The following is an 18825-nucleotide window of genomic DNA, read 5'->3' as shown; positions in this document are numbered from 1 at the left end:
TGGGTCTCAAGCAACCTGACAGGCCAGTCCAGTGAGCACACAGTGGGTCTCAGGCAACCTGACAGGCCAGTCCAGTGAGCACACAGTGGGTCTCACGCAACATTAGAGGTGAGGCCAGTCCAGTGAGCACATAGCAGAGCAGCGGTGGAGGAGCAATACTCACTCAGGCAAATGGGCGGGGGATGGGGATTGTTCGTACACTGCTGACACAGCACAGGAAGCTGGCAGAGAGGGCTCTCTGGGGACCATAGCAGGAATGGTATTTGTACTTGCATCTGTACTGAGGCTCTGAAAATCGTCAAAGTCAAATTTATGATAAGGTAAAGAGTCTCTCATCAGATCTTTGCTAAAGGAGGTTACAGTCTACTTAATGTAAGTCTAAACATTATCACACATATCTGCAGAGCCTGTGAAGGCACAGGAGTGCTCAAAGGAACTGTGACTACCTTACCCCAGAGGCACAGAGACAAGTGGAAACACATGACAAACTGCCAAGTCTCAGAATAAAGACACAGAACACAATCTACTCCAGCAAGGTCTCATTGGTCCTCTGCCTTCTTGCTTTAACAAATGTAAAACTGGTCTTGTGACCTGGGCTCTCTTCTACATTTCCACTACATCTGCAAGCTTGTTTTCTGAAAAAGTGTCTATCAAATACAACTTACTCATCACGATTCCATAGAGCCTGGCATGTAATACTCAATATTTGCTAGGTATGGAGTTCCAAACGCAGTTCACTATGACTTCTAACCAAAACAAATCAAAAGACATCTCCATACCTGCATCAGTTTGAATACCTTGTGGCAAGTGGTAGCAACAGACAGCAGTTTTCCTGAATTCACAATATCCCTTGGAAGCAGGTGTGTTACTAATCCCAAATTATTAGGTAGGGAAACTACAGCCTAGAACATAATCTGCCCAAGGTCTTATATCTGAACAAACCCAGATCTTCTGACTAACCAGTGACTCTCTAAGTACAGTAACTACTTCATACAAGTCCATTCTCGTTTAGCTTACAGAATGATATATTTAAATTGTGATTTTGAAAAGGTAACAAGTAATTGGTGTAAATCTGAATTTAAAAACACAAAACCAATGCTTAGAAAATACTAGCAATATGAGAATTGTATTTATCTTACTCGTTCTTTTGACGATCCTATTATCAAACTAGATAGCCTGTTTTCAAACAAGTCCTCTGTCTTCAAATTGCCAGCAGCTCCAGGTAACGGGGGAAAGTTAGACAACCCGAGTTCGAAGGTTGGTGATGGTGGCTTTGGTGGAGTTGGAGACTGAGTCTGGCTGCTCTAAAACAGAATGACACCCCAAAAGTCATACAAGGTGGAAAGAGAAAGACAGCACAAGCGCTAAGCAAGGAGTCTTGACTCCCAATACTGGCCTGAAAAAAGTCACTAAACAAACAATGGGTGTGAATTCCTAGGATATAGGAACTCCATACCTAACTTTACATGGTTTAACATTTCCCAGAAATTTATTACAACAGGATACCCTATGTGAGGAGTCTAGAATAAATGCGTCAAAGCTGGGCACTGGTGGCTCATGCCTGTAATCCTGGCTACTCAGGAGGCTGAGATCTGAGGATCATGATTCAAAGCCAGCCCGGGCAGGAATGTCTGTGAGACTCTTATCTCCAATTAACCACCAGAAAACTGGAAGTGGTGCTATGGCTCAAGTGGTAGAGTGTTCACCTTGAGCTGAAGAGCTGAGGGACAGTGCCCAGGCCCAGAGATCAAGCCCCACAACCAACAAAAAAGAAAGAAAAAAATACGTAAGAGTTTGAGCAAGAGCAAGTTAAGGAATGAAAATGGATCCAAATTAACAACAACAACAAAAAAATCAGACTATTTTGGAAAGCCTTTCTGTTTAAGCCTCAAGAGTGACACAGATACCTATTTTTAGTTTAATTTCTTTTTGCTTTTTTGTTTCTTTTTTTTTTGGGGGGGTGTCCAGTTGTGGGGCCTGAACTCTGGGCCTGGGCGCTGTCCCTCAGCTCTTCAGCTCAAGGCTAGCGCTCTACCACTTGAGCCACAGCGCCACTTCCGTCTTTTTTCTTTTTGCTTATGTGGTGCTGAGGAATTGAACCCAGGGCCTCATGCATGCAAGGCAAGCGCTCTACCACTGAGCCACCTTCCCAGCCCCCTTTTAGTTTAATTTCACCCAGCTGTGTGCCCTCAGGAACAAGTTTACACTTACTAACCACTGCTATTGTGCTCTTCTTGTAATCTAGAATAATGACAGATACTCAAAATAACCCAGTGATGTACAGACATTGTGACTTCAAAGCAAGTCTTAGAGGTTGTAAACATCTACATGTTTCTGAGGTGAAAAGAGATTTTCAGATTAAGCCTTCTATGTTAGTTTTTTAGGAGCCACGGTAGGCAATATATTAGAATTGTAAGATGACAAAGCCTGCAAATAGGGTTTGACTTTAAAGGCAGGGTTAAATATTTTTAAAGAGTTGAATGTCTTTTATACGCTTTTTTGCTTGTCTTTAAAATTTTCAGGTCATTCCAGAACTTCTAAGTGTTCTACAAATACAAACATGTTAATCAGGAAGACAAAGCAAAATGAACCCAAACTAACAGCAGTTGCTTCAGGACAGGCCCAGCAGATCAGTACCTATCACGATGGATATGCAAATATCCATTGGACTAACTGGGACACTATTTACATATAGGGACCACTAATTACAAATGGAACTAATTAATGGTATGCCAAATTTAGCTGACATTATTAAATAGAGAATTTCTGAGTTCTAAAACAATCTAGAACACATTTCTAGTGATAGGAAAGCATATCTATGGGATTGCTTGGGACTGCTGAGCCAAGAATTTCCTCAAGGTCTTCTCTGGTTGTCACACATGTAATTCTAGACCTGCTAAGTCCTTAAACGTCAGTGCACACTATCAACTCTGCAACTATTCTCACAACCCTGATGCTGCAAAGTCCTAGCCTCTATTAAAGCCAGAACAAACTAGCATTTTCCTCAGGAGATACTGTTTAATCAATACAAGCAAAATGACAACTCATATACTTAATACACAAATGAATTACTTATTTTTTGTCTGTCTTCTTTGTAAATTATAGCAGAATACATTACTACTTGGTTTATATACTGGATGGATGAAAACATATTTTGGGGCATAGCTTCTTTTTTTTTTTTTTTTTGTCAGTTGTAGGGCTTGAACTAGGACCTGGGTGCTATCCCTGAGCTTTTGTGCTCAAGCTAGCACTCTACCACTTTGAGCCACAGTGCCACTTCTGATTAAATATTTTGAATGATCAAAAAAAAATTTTTTGAACAAATTTCTGCAAGGAAGAAGCTTTATTCTGATTATCCCCATTTGGGCCATTTTACTTTCTATAGTTTCATTACTTATGGCCTAAAATATTACAGGGAATTCTAAAAAGCACCGTCCATAAGTTTTTAGCTATGTGGGATTCTGAGTGGTGTGGTGAAATGCTGCACTCTCAGCTGTCCTACCGGGACATGAGAACCATCCCTTTGCACAGTGAATCCACACTATAAATGCTACCCACCTATTATTCACCGAAAGCCATCTTAGAGTCAACTGTGGTATCACAGTGCTATATTCAAATAATGTTTTTTTCTGTTGTTTTTTTTTGGGGGGGGGGTCAGTCCTGGGGCTTGAACTCTGGGCCTGAGTGCTATCCTTCAATCTTCAGCTCAAGGTTAGCGCTCTACCACTTGACTGACCTACAGTGCCACTTCCGGTTTTCCGGTGGTTTATTGGAGATAAGAGTTTCACGGACTTTCCTGCGTGGGCTGGCCCCCTTAGTAGCTAGGATTACAGGTGTAAACCATTAGCGGCCGGCTTCAAGTAACATTTATTTACTTAATAATGATCCCCAGGCACAGATGTAGTTATGCTGGCAATTAAGGTAAGGGAAAGAAAAACCAAAGTTTCCTCTAGATGAAAAAGCTCTCCACTTTCATGCTGAGTTGCTCAGAATAAATATTTTTTTCATGAAATTGCAAAGGATTGAAACCAAATTTGTGCTCTACATAGAAGTTACCAACAGTGTGTGCTCAGAGCTTGGTGAAGATGGAAAGGAGCTGGGCAATGGTTGCTCTCACTTGTAATCCTTGCTACCTGAGGGCAGGTTTGGGAGAACTTCAGTTCAAGGCCAGACCAGGTAGGAAAGTCCTCAAGGCTCTGTTCTTTAAAGGAGGGAAATTGGATGTGAAGGTTTGCCTGTGTGATCCCAGTAATAATGGGAAGCTGAAGTAGATAAGACTGTGGCTCAGGGATGTGCCCCAGGCAGGAAGCCAGGCCTGTAACTGGTAAAGAACAGAGGCCTAGGCCTGGCCCAAATGGTGACACCCTAGCACAGCAACCACAAGGCACAAGTGTTGAAATTCAGGGCCCAGTATCACCCAAGGGTTCTGGTATCCATTAGGAAGGAGTAACAAAATGTATCCCCATGGGATGCTGTTGGGTTTTAAATTCTACCATAAACCTAGACACACTGAAGAATTTTTCTGGACTCACACACAAGTAGTACCTGCAAGCGTAAGCTCTCGGTTGCATCCGTTTCATGCCATAAATATCTGTGCAAAAGCTAGCTAGCTATGGGTATTTCTAAAATCCTCCACAATCTTTTTAGGTCACCAAAAAGGTTTTGAAATGCTCCTTCTCAATCCATGTAATTAACTCACATTTGTATACTATTAGATTTAAACATCTTTGTGAAAATGACATAGGCCTATGTACTCACTGTAAACTTCTCTTCTCTTTTTTTCCGATACCCAAAGGAATTTTTCCTAGAAGGAGAAAGAAAAAGACCATTATATTTTTCTAACTCAGAAAATTTAACTAACCAAGCCGGGCGCTGGTGGCTCACGCCTGTACTCCTAGCTACTCAGGAGGCTGAGATCTGAGGATCGCGGTTCAAAGCCAGTCCGGGCAGGAAAGACCATGAGACTCCTATCTCCAATAAACCACCAGAAAACTGGAAGTGGCGCTGTGGCTCAAGTGGTAGAGCGCTCGCCTTGAGCTGAAGAGCTGAGGGACAGTGCACAAGCCCAGAGTTCAAGCCCCACAACCGACAAAAAAAAAAAGAAAATTTAACTAACCACAAGTCTGTGCTTATATATTCAAAGCATGCATCAATTTGGTCCTTACTTTGTAATCTTTCAAAGATGATTTTTTTTTTTTGATGGTGTCAGCCCTGGGTTTGAACTCAGGGCCTGGGCACTGTCTCTGAGTCTTTCCCCCGACTCCTCCCCTTCAAGGCTAGTGCTCTACCACAACTCCACATCCAACTTTTTGGGTTAACCGGAAATAAGAGGTTCACAGACTAGACTATCTTAACTAGTCTGGCTTCTAACTATGATCCTCAGATCTCAGCCCCCTGAGTAGCTAGGATTACAGGTGTGGGCTCCTGGCACCCAGCCTTCAAAGATGAATTTCAATTCTAGAAGTCCAACAAGGATAAGCTAAACATAAGAAGTTGAAAGAAAAGAATTTAAACTGATGCCCATATAGATAAAAGAAAGGGATGAACATCATTTTAAAATGGAAGAAAATTTAGAGACCCTTCTCACCTGATAGCATACATGTCACCCCGAGTTACACAGGAGACTGAGATTGGGAGGGGTTATATACCAGACTAGCCTGGGCAGAAAATTTCACAAGACTTGGGCTTTACAGGGGGAGTTAGATATGGTAGTGCAGGCCTGGGTAGATTGCCTCAGGCACATACCCAGGTGAGAAGCAATACCCTATTCTAAAAAGGAAGGCTGGAATCATGGCTCAGTGGTATCAAGTCACCCTAGCAAGTGCCAAGGCCATGAGTTCAAACCCCGGAACTACCAAAAAAATGAACCACAACAAAAAACTTACTTAGTAGATACTTGGAATTACAAAGATAGGATTGATTGACTAGCCATTTAGATGTAGATGAAAAGATGTAGATGTAAAACCAGACACCAAACTATATAGATAAGTTATGTAAAATGATAGTAAAGTGTATCAGATGGATATTTATTTTCTCATCACTAAAATGTAGTAGATCTCAATTTGTTTCCCCTTCCTCTTTCACAGCTTTATGCTACTGTAGCTTACCTTTTATCACATAAGCACATAAAACTTCCCAATCCCAACAGCTGTCTATACCTACACTTGCCTTCTTTGTAAGTGTTCATGATTTCTAATACAAGCACTCTACAGGCCACAGGAAGGTGTTACACAGCACTGCATGGATTTATATGGTTTTAACAAGTCACATGTGAATTCAACTTGGCAATTGAGAAGTGTGACATAGACCCTTAGCATTCCATAGGAAAGCCAGGCTGTCTCCAGTGGAAAATCTAATCTGTCCTGTAGGAGACCATCCCAGAAACAACTCCTCTGACTTTTGGCTGAGGCTTACTAGAAACTAAACACTAGACCATGGGATTATCCAGTAATCACAGACTTGAGCTATCCATCATGGGTGAGTAGCTGTGATGTTGGCCATGTTCCACCACCTGGTAGAACAGGTTACTTGGCCCCTTGATGATCAGTCTTCTGTGCTTTCCATCCACACCTATGGCCTCAGAAGAGGCCACAGATCTATCTGGATGAAAGCCTGGAAGGAACAGGACTCAAGGTGTGGTGATAAGTGGGAGAGGTGTGTAGGATATTTGTGTTGAGGCTGCTGTCCACAGGAGAGGACTTTACACACAGACTATACTTATGGACAGCCCTTTGCTGTGGATAGTGTACTCATTACCACTATACAGCTGATGTCAGCAGACCCAACACTTCATGGGAAACACAGTGTCCTGATGACATCTGATTGCTATGGGATCCTATCAGCTCTGCCATCAGTAGATCTTGTAAGACTCTTTGCTTACCCTGACAAAGTGACCACCTTTGCAAAGACATGGCTACAGAACAGAGATGGGTCCTAGATTATAACCACAACACAGGACACAGTATGGCTCTATAGGCAGAGAAGTCACAGCACCATGGTGCAGAATCATTGTTATACCAGTCTGCCCCTCATCCTCACCACTCTGCATGCAGGTGGTTTGTCAGCAAGTCTTACACCCCTAAAGAGAAAGGTCTAACTCCTTGCTACAGAGCCTTTGGCACCCAGTGAAAAGGAAATTGCATATCAACCCTGGCTTTATGATCCAGTTCAGAATGAAGGACTGTGGAAGTAGTATGCTATCCCTGACTGGCCAGACACATGTTGGAGAGTTAGCTTCAACATGTGAGAAGTGAGCCACAGCTCCACTTCTGGCTATTCTGGTGCCTAATTGGATATGAGTCTCATGGACTTTCCTGCCTGGGCTAGCTTCAAACCATGATCCTCAGCCTCCTGAATAGATAGGATTACAGGTGTGAGCCACTGGTGCTTGGCTTCAAGTCTTAAGAAGTAGATTTCCTATCTGCCATAGACAGTGACTCCTCTGACAGGTATGGATAAGTGATGCCTAATAGGCAAGTGAACTGAGCGCCTCCTGGAAAAGACTCATCCTTCAAGACACCACCGGGAACAACTGTGATTCAAGAGAAGGAATCAAGTATCTACACAAATAGATGTTTAGAAGTGGATACTCCAAGAAAAATGCAACTATTTCTAAATAGCAACCACTCACAGTAATTATATAAAACCTCTTATGTTTATAGCTTTTGACTTTTTGAGGTGTATTAGAAAACAATCCTAAAATACACCTACAGAGAGCTAAAAATATTTAGTTACAATAGGTACGTAGTATCTGTTCAACAGAACAGATGAACTACTTACCTTCCTCTTCCTAAACCAGGAGAGGATTCAAGACTACTTGGTTCCACACGCCCAGTTCCAACATCTCTCTTGGCATAAGTAGAAGGGTTTTGTATCCGTGTTCTAGCTTGCCCTGCTTGCCTCGTCTGTGGACTCCGGACACCATTAATTAGTCGATCTGCAGTAAAGTTAAATATGGAAGGACTCTCTAGTAGTCCTGGTCCTCTCTCTGCACTGGGAATCGCGTGGCGTAGATGAGATTTACTAGGATTCCTGTAAATAACATATAACCAAATAGAGTATGATAATATGAAATATTTAGGCTAAAAATCTGCTTTGTGTTGAATATAAAAATGTTATATTTAGAATAACTGACATATACCATTTAGGATAATACATAAGTCAAAGTCCTGTTTGTAAGGTTTACTATTTATAAGCCAAGGTTCAAGTTAAAAGGTAGGTATATAAGGTACAAGTTGAATCTGAAGAGAATCTATTTGTTTAGGTAGGCAAGAGATACTGGTGTTTAATCTGTAAAGACTAAAGTTGTATATTTCAAACAGTTTCACCTCTGATGAGCATTACTAGTAGTAAAATTACAGCTCTTATTATAAATAACCAGAAAAATAGCAACATGAAGTTACGGCGCATGTGATCACTCTTAGCACTTGCCTGCTTCTAGGCGGATACTGTCTGAGTGACGTCAGAGGGGATGTTGTAGGTTTGAAGGTTGGTGATGTAAACCCATTTATAAATCCAGTACTTGGAAACGGAGTTACCTAGATTGATTAACAAACAGTTGTAAATACCATGAAACATGACAAGTTGGTCAATACTATTGCATTTTGGGGTAACCTCGTTCATTTCTTCCTCTTGTCAGATATTGTGGTCTATCAAAATATATAAAAACAACTGCAGGTGGCTGGGAATGTGGCTTAGTGGTAGAGTGCTTGCCTAACATTCATGAAGCCCTGGGCTCGATTTCTCAGTACCATGTACAAAGAAAAAGCCAGAAGTGTTACTGTGGCTCAAGTGGTAGGGTGCTAGCCTTGAGCAAAAGAAGGTCAGGGATAGTGCCTAGGCCCTGAGTTCAAGCCCCAGGAGCAGCAAAAAAAAAAAAAAGAAAGAAAAGAAGAAAAAACTGCAGCTAAGAAAAACATCCAAAAACTACTGCTACAGGTATATGCTTGCTGAGCATCCACAACCATCAAGTTGTGCTAAGAACCTTTTCTCTATCATCTCAGCTAATCCTTATAATAGCCCAATGAAGACATTACAAGGATAGAACTTTGCTCAAGATCACATTGGGTCCTGAACACAGGCATTGTTAAAAAGGTCCAAATGCATAGCCTAAAGATCACTAGAGTAACACTACCTTCATTCTGGTAAATCATAAACAATTTGTGTGTGTTTATGTACCTGTGCGCTGGTCCTGGGGCTTGAACCCAGGGTCTGTGCTATTCCTGAGCTTCCTTTACTCTACTACTTCCCTCAGTGTCACTTCCAGCCTTTTCTGAGTAGTTTAGTATTGTTAAAGAGTCTCACAGGCCTTCTTGCTGGGCTGGCTTTGAACCAGGATCCTCAGATCTCAGCCTCCCAAGTAGCTAGGATTATAGGGGTGAGCCTTTAGCAAGTTCAAAGCCAGCCAAGCCAGCCAAAACTGAAATTCTCATCTCCAAATAACTACTCCTCCACCCCCCTGCCAAAATAAGTAAATTTAAATAAAATTCATCAAAATTCTCTTAGGAACTTTTTTTTTTGAAGTGGTACTAGTTAGCCAAGGCCTCATGCTTGCTTGGTATGCTGGCAAATAGCAATTGAGCCCTGCCTCTAGCCCAGCTTTTTGCTCATTATTTCTCACAGACTTTTTTAGCTCAGGTTGGCTTTCAATCTCAATCCTTCAGATCGCCGCCTCTTGACTGGCTACAGGTGTGAACAACCAGTACCTAGCTAGAACATTTGATTTATTGTTGACGTTGCTTACTTTATTACCTGTCTTTAGGAGAACTATTTTTTAACCTCTACCTCCATACAAGCCCTGTTCTGAGCACATTTTCAGATCACTAATAATCATTTCCCATGTCATAATTTAATCTGTCATTTAGCATATAAATACACTGACAAGAATCAGAAGAAAATTAGATATAATCTTAAAAGGTTAAAAATATGAAACAATTTTAAACACTGTTCAACTATTTTAAAAATGTCACTGAAGTCAAACCTTTCAGGTTACAGATCAGAGACAAAAATTGATCTGACCTGGGTCTCAGCAACTCATACCTGTAATACTAGCTACTGAGAGGCTGAGTCCTAGATGATGGAAGTTTTAAGCAAGAAAAGTCTTGTGAGATTCTATCTTCAATTAACCAGCAAAAATCTGGGCTGAAGGCATGGATTATGTGGTAAAGCACCAAGAGAACAAAGCAAGGTGAATGAGTACATGCCACTGAGTTCAAATCTCAGTACTAAGAAAAAAATCTGACCTGTAAGAATTCCTGTTTTTCTTTTTTGGTCGGTTGTGGGGCTTGAAAGCTGGGCCTGAACAAGGTCCCTCAGCTCTTTAGCTCAAGGAGAGCATTCTACCACTAGAACCATAGCACCATTTCCAAGGTTTATTAGAGGTAAGAGTCTCATGGGCTTTCCTGCCTGGGTTGGCTCTGAACCTTGATCCTCTGATCTCAGCCTCCTGAGTAGCTAAGATGACAGGTGTGAGCCACTGGCACCCAGGGTGTTCCTATTTTTTATATGAAGTTTTATTCTTTTTGAACTCTTTTCATAAACTTGTATGTAACCTGAAAGTTTGACGTAAGTGACAAAACAATACAATGCCTGATAAACTACCTATTTATTTATTTATTTTTGGTCTACTTTTCCCAATCATTAACTCCTTGTATTTCTTTTCTAGCCTGAATTTTTTGATGGACATTTATCTTTAGTTTTTAGAATATAACAGATACCAGCAATTCAAAATTAATCAACACTGTTCTCAAGTTCCCATGTCCAGTTTTTTGCCAGTGAGTGACAACACCTATGTGACTGGTGCCTGGCTCCCAGCCATCTTACCCTGAGTACCCTCCATCTTCCCTATTCTAGCCCACAGCTATATCCTTAATATGAAATCTACAGACTCTTCTCAAAGTTACTACTGCAATTTCTGCTTTTTCCTCTTCCTCTGGGTCAAATATAGGGCTTTGTGCACTAGGTGGGACTCCACCTCTGAGTTATATCTGTACCCCTCAATTTCTGCTTTCTGACCATACTCACTTGTCAATTCTACTTATCTACCTCTCTTATTCCAACAAAAAAATTACCATGCAGACCTCCAGTATAGGAATCCATCTTCTCAATTTCAAGGGCAATTACTACTTTTTTTTTTGATGCCTACAGCTGTCTTTATTATCCAACTACATGGAAACTCCATAGCATAAGATGAAGATTTCTTTTGCTAGAGCAAACTGAATAAATGTATGGTTTTTCTACTAGACTACAATTTAAAATTTTCTAAATGTCTAGTACAGTGTCTGCAATATAAACATCTGTAAAGCAAAACAAAAAGCAGCTTACCAAGGGTGGATCAAGGTAGCTATGTGTTGCTGACCACGTCTGGGGGGCAATCAGGCTGTACAGAGGAAACTGCTGCTGGGGACTGTATACTGGAGGTAAATAAAATGATGTTGTATAACGCTGCTGTGTATAAAGGTTCATGTCCAGAGGTCTAAATCCATTCTTTGGCAAAAATGTGTTTATAGCTATTGCCTTTGCTTTTATCCGTGCCTGTTTGAAAACATTTGTATTACTAGTAAAATACTTAGGAACATTGATTAGATATTAAAGAAGGCATAATCAACTGCTTACCTTAATTGGTTTTCCTTGAAAAGTTTTGACTTCTTCTCGAAGATACCTGTAAGCCTAAGGGAAAAATCACCCAAAATATCATTCTGTTAATCTTGTAAATAAGATAAACTGATAGTTAACTCCATAATTCAAATAAAGAATTGTGGTTCTCTTTGGGCCACAAATCCCCTAAAATAACTTCTTCCGTGCTATGGAATGTTTACACAAAATCTCATAAGATTTGTATGTAATTTTGTAAGTACTAATAAATCAGAAAACCCTCCCACATATACAGGCTAAGAATGCTGATGTAGGATGTAACAATGAATACTGAGTATTAGTACTAATCCCAATATGAAATTGGAATTATGCAGTTCAGGTAACACTAAATAGGAACAGAAAAAGATGTGGACTTAAGTGTTCAAGTCATTCCTTATTTTTATCAAGCCCCTGTTAAACTGAGTATGTGTCCAACAATATTCACTAGGCAGGTCAGCCATGCGCACACTGCTCCACAAGCAGTTCTTCTCACCTCTTATTCAGCCTGTCCCCTTCTATTCAATTAGAACCTGTTTCCCAGGTTTTTGAGTTTTCTCTTCTGAACCTCCCTTTTGCACCATTTAATACGTCATACTTGTCCATTTGTTTCCCCCAAACAAGATGCTTCCTTCAAGAGCAATGAGACAAGTACCCTTCCCTTCTTTGATATCCTCAAGAAGTTTTCCTTCCATACCTTAAAGATACCTTGCTGGACAAATGATGCCCTCTAAAAGATTATTTCCCCACTTTCAAACAGTAAAGCCTTTCTCTGCCCATATATAGGCTTATTCTCTTAAAATGCCCTTACAAAGTAATGTCTTACTTTTCTATATTGCTACAGAAGCTATCTATAAAAACATATCTAAGTTTCTATAACTCAATTTTCTCTCTTCTTTATATTCAAAGTGAACATGATAATCGGAGTACTCAGCCTTATTTTCACTATGTACTAATATCAAACATTTGTGAACCATGTACTTCATAGGCGATGAAGGAAATAACTTACCTGTTGTGCATCAGCTTCTGTTTCAAATGTAATAAACCAATTATCATTGTAGGCAAATTCACAGTTTATAAATTTTGGTAAATTATCTCCTTTAAATAGTGCTTCTACTTCCTATGGAAAATAGAAATAAGAAATTAATTTCCTCTATGCCACTTTTTATCTTCAACAATTAAAAACCCACCTTTAAAACAGAGTGTAACATGCTACAGAGAGTAACCAGTAGTTTTCAGACTAAGTATGTAGAAGCTCCAGAATTCATAGAGCCTCTAGCTCTCAGGTCTTTGGCCTGACACAGAAACAATCATCCAAAATGATTAAAATGAACAACCCCAGAAAGAGAGGGGGGAGGGGGAAAGAAAGAGGGAGAGGGAGGGGCAGAGAATGGTTTCTCTGCCAGAATAAAAAATTTCCTATATTCAAAGGACATGACATAGAATGATTAGAAAGGTATTGCCTTAACAATGGGGAAAATGAACCTTAGAGGAAAGGCTGCCCTGACTCCATCCAACAAATAATCCTTAATGATCAAACTGGTTCCAAGAAACTTTTTTTGGAAAAGGGATCTTGTTCTTTTGCTCATGGTGGCCTTGAACTTATGTCTCAGACTCCTGAAAAACTGTGTTCCCATCAAGTATCCAAACTACCCCTCAAAGCCAAACATATGAAAATTTGCAACGATACAAAAATACTCAGTACTGAGTAAAGTAAAATGAGATGGTGCCTGCCTATAATCCTTGCTACCAGGGGGTAGAGACTGGGAGTAGCTAGAGACCAGCCTGGGCAAAAAGTTGAGAAGATCTCTTAGTTCAACTGAAAAAAAACAAAGGAGCACCATGGTTCAGGCTGGTCCAGGAATAAACCTGAGACCACATTTGAAAAATAACCATGGCAAAATGGGTGGGTGGGGGGCATGACACAAGTGGTGTAGTGTCTGCCTAGCAAGCACAAGATCCTGAGTTCAATTCTAGTTCTGCCAAAAGAGAAAACAATACATCAAATTCAGAAGCTGAACTTGACTAGTTAGTATTAGTACTTTAAATTCAAATGAACCTTCAATGCTCTGAGACTGATAATCTAGAAGAATAGTTTAACTTTCTGTCCCTGCTTCCAGAGACTCTAAACTATTTTACAAAACTTAGGTCAATATTTAAGATATTCTTTCTGACCACTGACAAACATGTGGTTACATTCAAGAACTACAGAAGTGTCTAGAAACTTCTATCTAGTTCTTTTTTTTTAATTGTGAAAATACTGTACAGAGGGCTTACAATTGCATGGGCAAGATAATGAGTACATTGCTTATCAAGCATTGTAACCTCCTCCTTTGTTTCCCCTTCCTGTCCTCCCCCACCCCCCAAAGTTGCAAAGCTCATTTTCCCCACATATCGACTTGTACATCTCATTGTTGCAATGGATCCACCTGTATCCCTATTTAAACGATTTGTTTTTTCCCTTCCCCTCCACAAATTATACCAACCTCAAATACAGTGAAAGCAGGGGTTATACCATGAGGGAGGGACATACAAAGCAACAAAGAAATAATCTTATAAATGTATTAGAAACAATCGCACAAAAGAAAAAAAAACATTTGAATACATATCTTAGGGTTCATTTCCCTAACATCACTTATCTGACTTTTTCTGCTTGACTCAGACATATACTAGTTATTGCAAATAAGGGAAACCATGTTTCTTTGCGCCTGGCTTTACTTCACTTATATAATTTTTTTCCAAGTCTTTCCATTTCCTAACAAATGGGCAATGTCATTCTTTCTGATGGAGGCATAGAATTCCATTGTCTATAGATACCACATTTTCTTGATCCATTCATTTACTGAGGGGCATCTTGGTTGGTTCCATATCTTAGCTATGGTAAATAATGCTGCAATAAACATAGTCATGCTGGTAGCTTTAGTGTGGCCTTGTTTGTGATCATTTGGGTAAATGCCCAAAAGTGGGATTGCTGGGTCATAGGGGAGCTCGATGTGGAGTCTTTTGAGGAACCTCCATACTGCTTTCCAAAGTGGTTGAACAAGTTTACACTCAAACCAACAATGCAGTAAGGTTCCCTTCTGTCCACATCCCCTCCTATCCAGTTCTTTTAAGCCCAAGTAGATGGGTCCTGCAACATAGAGTCCCTGGAAACATAGTTCCTTAATTTTCTTATTCAGATTGCTTTGGACTATTTCCTTTCCTTTATATTTCAATTTCATGAGATTTTCTCTGAACCTTTTCTCTTAAGACTTGTGTTGTTCAAGTTTTACTACATACCCAATCTATTTAGTTTTTATACTAAGAAATTTGTAACTAAATGTAGAAAATTCTACTTGGGTGTACACTTTGTACATTTTTAAGTCGTGAAAATTAGGATATATGTCCAAATTATCTTGAATAAAAACATCTAAATTAATAAATTATTCAGAATCTTATTAAAATTACAAAGGAAAAGGCATAGTATTTAATTTTTCTACATAGCAATGTAGAATTAGGAAATATATCTTGTATTGAATCAACAGTAAACTCTAGAACAAGATCATGATTTCTTTCCCTGGGTACATCCTTGTTGGAATCCTGACAATTGCTACATTTTACAAATATTTTCCTTAACAAACTATCACACTATTCTATTGGGACAAAACAGAAATGCTAATTTCTATTTTCAAATAGGAATGACTTTCCTTTGAATGACTTCATGTGAAATCACACCAGACAGGAAATAAAAGACTAACCAACTTGACTGGATTCTTTGAAAAACTCCAAAGTAGGAAGCTGCTGTTCTAATTACAATGCCCTTTTTTTATTTTTAATTTTTTATTGTAAAGATACTATACAGAGGGTTACAGTTACATGAGTAAGGTAATGAGTACACTTCCTATTGAGCATTTTTACCCCCTCCATTGTTTTCCCCCTACTATCCCTTCCCTCCCCGAGGTTTTTTTTTTTAATTGTGATTAAGTGATTACATAATTTCCCAAATTTCACAGTATTGTGGAATAATGGTGCTCATTTAAAGTCACAAGCTCATTCTAACTTTCCCAGAGCAAATTGTCTATCACGGTCTATAACATATAACGGTGTACACATATACACCATGCATGTGATCAGCAGCATGGGGATATACAATGCCCTTTTATAAAAATTTACCATGACAAAAAAAAATCTCCTTTATCTTAATTTTGGGGTTTGTTCTTTTTTCTTAATGAATACTTAACTGCTAGGTATTGAAACATACAAACCCTCACTAGCTTTTGGTGGAGAGCTGTCCTCACACCAAAGGTATGAGTCATTTCCCCTTACAAATGAATCACAGTGTAATTGTCAGTGGGCAAACCCTAGGGAAAGTATTATCATTATTTTATACCTTCTATACAATGCAGACCTAATAAAATAAAAAAAATAACAAAAAACTCTCAGGAAAATGACCAAGTACTTATGAGAAGAAAAATGACTTACTTCTACAGGGGTAGATTCAGATATTTCACGAAGTATCACTATACAGCGGTTTTGATTTGGCCTTACTTTTTCCCCCTTTTCATCCACTTGGACTAAAGGTAAAGCTGTGAAGAAAAGAAAATTAAATAGTAAAACAAATATTTCCCAATACTTCTAGCATTAAGTATTGCTAAGTGCACAAAAGCCTATATATATAATAGCAAACTATCAAAAGTTTTGAAACTCTAGAAAGAAAAACAAAAAGCTTAAAACAATCTTGCATGTTACATTTTCAAAACTAAAAAACAGTTAAAAGATACTGCAAGAGTTATTACATATGCAACCCTGGGAAACAAAGGTCCCAGACAGCTCAAATATGAGGTAGATTAAAACATTTGTCTACTTTCTCCTTTGTACAAGTCCCAACAATCAAATAATTCTGTCTTACTATAACCTTCCTATATTTTAGTATTTTAAGATTCATAAAAAGTTGGGTTGTCAGTGGCTCACGCCTGTAATCCTAGCAACCAGGAGGCTGAGATCTGAGGAAGTTGGTTCAAAGTCAGCCCAAGCAGGAAAGTCTGTGAGGCTTATTTCCAATTTACCACCAGAAAACTGAAAGTGGCGCTGTGGCTCAAGTGGTAGACTGACAGCCTTGAGCTGAAGAGCTGAGGGACAGCGCCCAGGCCCAGAGTTCAAGCCCCATGACCAAAAAAAAAAGAATCACAAAAAGTTTCCATGTACCCTTTATCCTATTCCCCCTAATCATAATATCTTGTATTACTAACTCAGGAACTCACTCGTTTAACATGAACCCATCTGCTAAATCCGTGTTTTGGAATTCAGCATTCTATGATGGCAATCAAGGCTCAGCGGTATTGATCAATGTGAAGACATAAAACACCAATATCAGGAATTGAAGAGATAGCATTGCTATAGGTCTCACAATATTCAAAAGCATAGTAGAGAATATTATAAAAACTTTACACCAATAAATGTGACAACTTATATGTAAGAGAAATTTTTGTGTATGTGCCAGTCCTGGAGCTTGAACTCAGGACCTGTGTGTGCTTTCTCTGAGCTTTTTTTTTTTTTGCTCAAAACTAGCACTACCACTTGAGCCACAGCTCCACTTCCCCTAGTACTAAAATATAAGTCTAGGTATTTGGGTGGGCTGAGATGTGAGAACTGAGTTCAAAACCGGTCTGAGCAGACAAATTCTTAAGGCTCTTACCTCCAATTAAAGAACAAAAAACCAGAGTGGAGGCTTGGGTTTTGTAATAGAGTAATACCCTTGAGTCAAGGACCCAAGCAAGAGGTGAGGCTCTAAGTTCAAGCCCAGTACAGACACACAAGATGAGCACTTTATCATCAATTATACCTAAGAAATGCTGTTTTCCTTTCTTTAAGAAACAAAACAAAGGGCTGGGAAGGTGGCTCAGTGGTAGAGCACTTGCCTTATATGCCTGAGGCCCTGGGTTCGATTCCTCAGCACCACATAAGCAAAAAGAAAAAAGCCGGAAGTGGCGCTGTGGCTCCAGTGGTAGAGTGCTAGCCTTGAGCTGAAGAGCTGAGGGACAGCACCCAGCCCCAGAGTTCAGGCCCCACGACCGGACCCAAAAAAAAAAAAAAAAAGAAACAAAAACAAAACAGATTGTAGAAGCTAAGTCTGCAAAGCAAACTAGAATACAAATAAACTATTGTGAAATGATAGGTAAATGAAAACTATGACACAACAGGTAACACTTCAAAGATTCACATTTGCTGGGCGCTGGTGGCTCACGCCTGTAATCCTAGCTACTCAGGAGGCTGAGATCTGAGGATCGCGGTTCAAAGCCAGCCCGGGCAGGAGAGACTGTGAGACTCCTATCTCCAATAAACCACCAGAAAACCGGAAGTGGCGCTGCCTTGAGCTGAAGAGCTGAGAGACAGCATACAGGCCCAGAGTTCAAGCCCCACGACCGACAAAAAAAAAAAAAAAAAAGATTCACATTTCCTGAAATCTCTGGGTTTCTCACGCAACGTTTAAACATTCGTTAGTTGTTGCCAAATTTCAAAGAAAAAAGTTCATTCACAATATCCTTCTAAGGAAAAATGTAAGATTTCACCAACACTTAAGCAGTAAGTTTGAAATTCTCTCCAGTAGCAAAAATGCTAATTAAAATATATTTTATTCTACTGACAAGGAGTAGTATTTATCTTCATGAACATAATAACTCACATTAAAATATTCCCTAGAACTTCTTTTTCCTTCAAGTGATCCATAATATGTCTCAAGTTTCATTTAGTGCTCTCATTATGTGGACATATAAGACAGGAAGGAAAAGCCAGGAATGGCTTGAACTGACAGCAAATATTATCAGATGGCTATAAGCATAAAGCCTCACACGACCAGCAATGGTATAAAGACCAGTTTTATTCATTTAAAATTGTTATTTACTTACATCTTAGCACTTCAACAATCAAATCCACATCAGTACTGAGTTTCTTGATATGGTCAAGGTTAGCTACCGTAGTAATTGGCACATATTGATCACTATCCATCTGTGATATGAGATACATGTCACTAGCAAGATTCTCCCTGTTGAAAGAAAACAAACATAACTGCTGTTTTTTTAAGGAGTTTCATAGGAGATACAATTGTGGTTCTACAGCTTTGGAGTTAGATCTAAATCTTGAGTCATAATCTCATCTTTGCTCTCTCTGTCCTTACATACATACACATTTTACAAAGACACTTGGAAAGAGAGAGAGAGA

General features: G+C 39.5%; 1 protein-coding gene across 3 annotated transcripts in view; it reads right to left on the bottom strand.

The window, feature by feature from the left end:
* Window positions 1-18825, bottom strand: part of Larp4b (La ribonucleoprotein domain family, member 4B) — a 48233-nt gene that overhangs the window by 6030 nt on the left and 23378 nt on the right. For all 3 annotated transcript variants that reach the window (XM_013009357.1, XM_013009360.1, XM_013009359.1), the window contains 10 exons: window positions 18513-18649; window positions 16090-16193; window positions 12638-12748; window positions 11614-11667; window positions 11323-11532; window positions 8431-8537; window positions 7780-8031; window positions 4759-4804; window positions 1140-1304; window positions 164-288 (listed from right to left, as the gene is read on the bottom strand). In XM_013009357.1, the coding sequence (XP_012864811.1) occupies window positions 164-288; window positions 1140-1304; window positions 4759-4804; window positions 7780-8031; window positions 8431-8537; window positions 11323-11532; window positions 11614-11667; window positions 12638-12748; window positions 16090-16193; window positions 18513-18649 (1311 nt within the window). The remainder of the gene's footprint in view (window positions 1-163; window positions 289-1139; window positions 1305-4758; window positions 4805-7779; window positions 8032-8430; window positions 8538-11322; window positions 11533-11613; window positions 11668-12637; window positions 12749-16089; window positions 16194-18512; window positions 18650-18825) is intronic.

This window comes from Dipodomys ordii, unplaced genomic scaffold, assembly GCF_000151885.1.
Source record: "Dipodomys ordii isolate 6190 unplaced genomic scaffold, Dord_2.0 Scaffold9, whole genome shotgun sequence".
Classification (NCBI taxonomy): domain Eukaryota; kingdom Metazoa; phylum Chordata; class Mammalia; order Rodentia; family Heteromyidae; genus Dipodomys; species Dipodomys ordii.
Note: the sequence above shows the minus strand (reverse complement) of the source record. Positions and strands in the feature narration are given on the sequence as shown.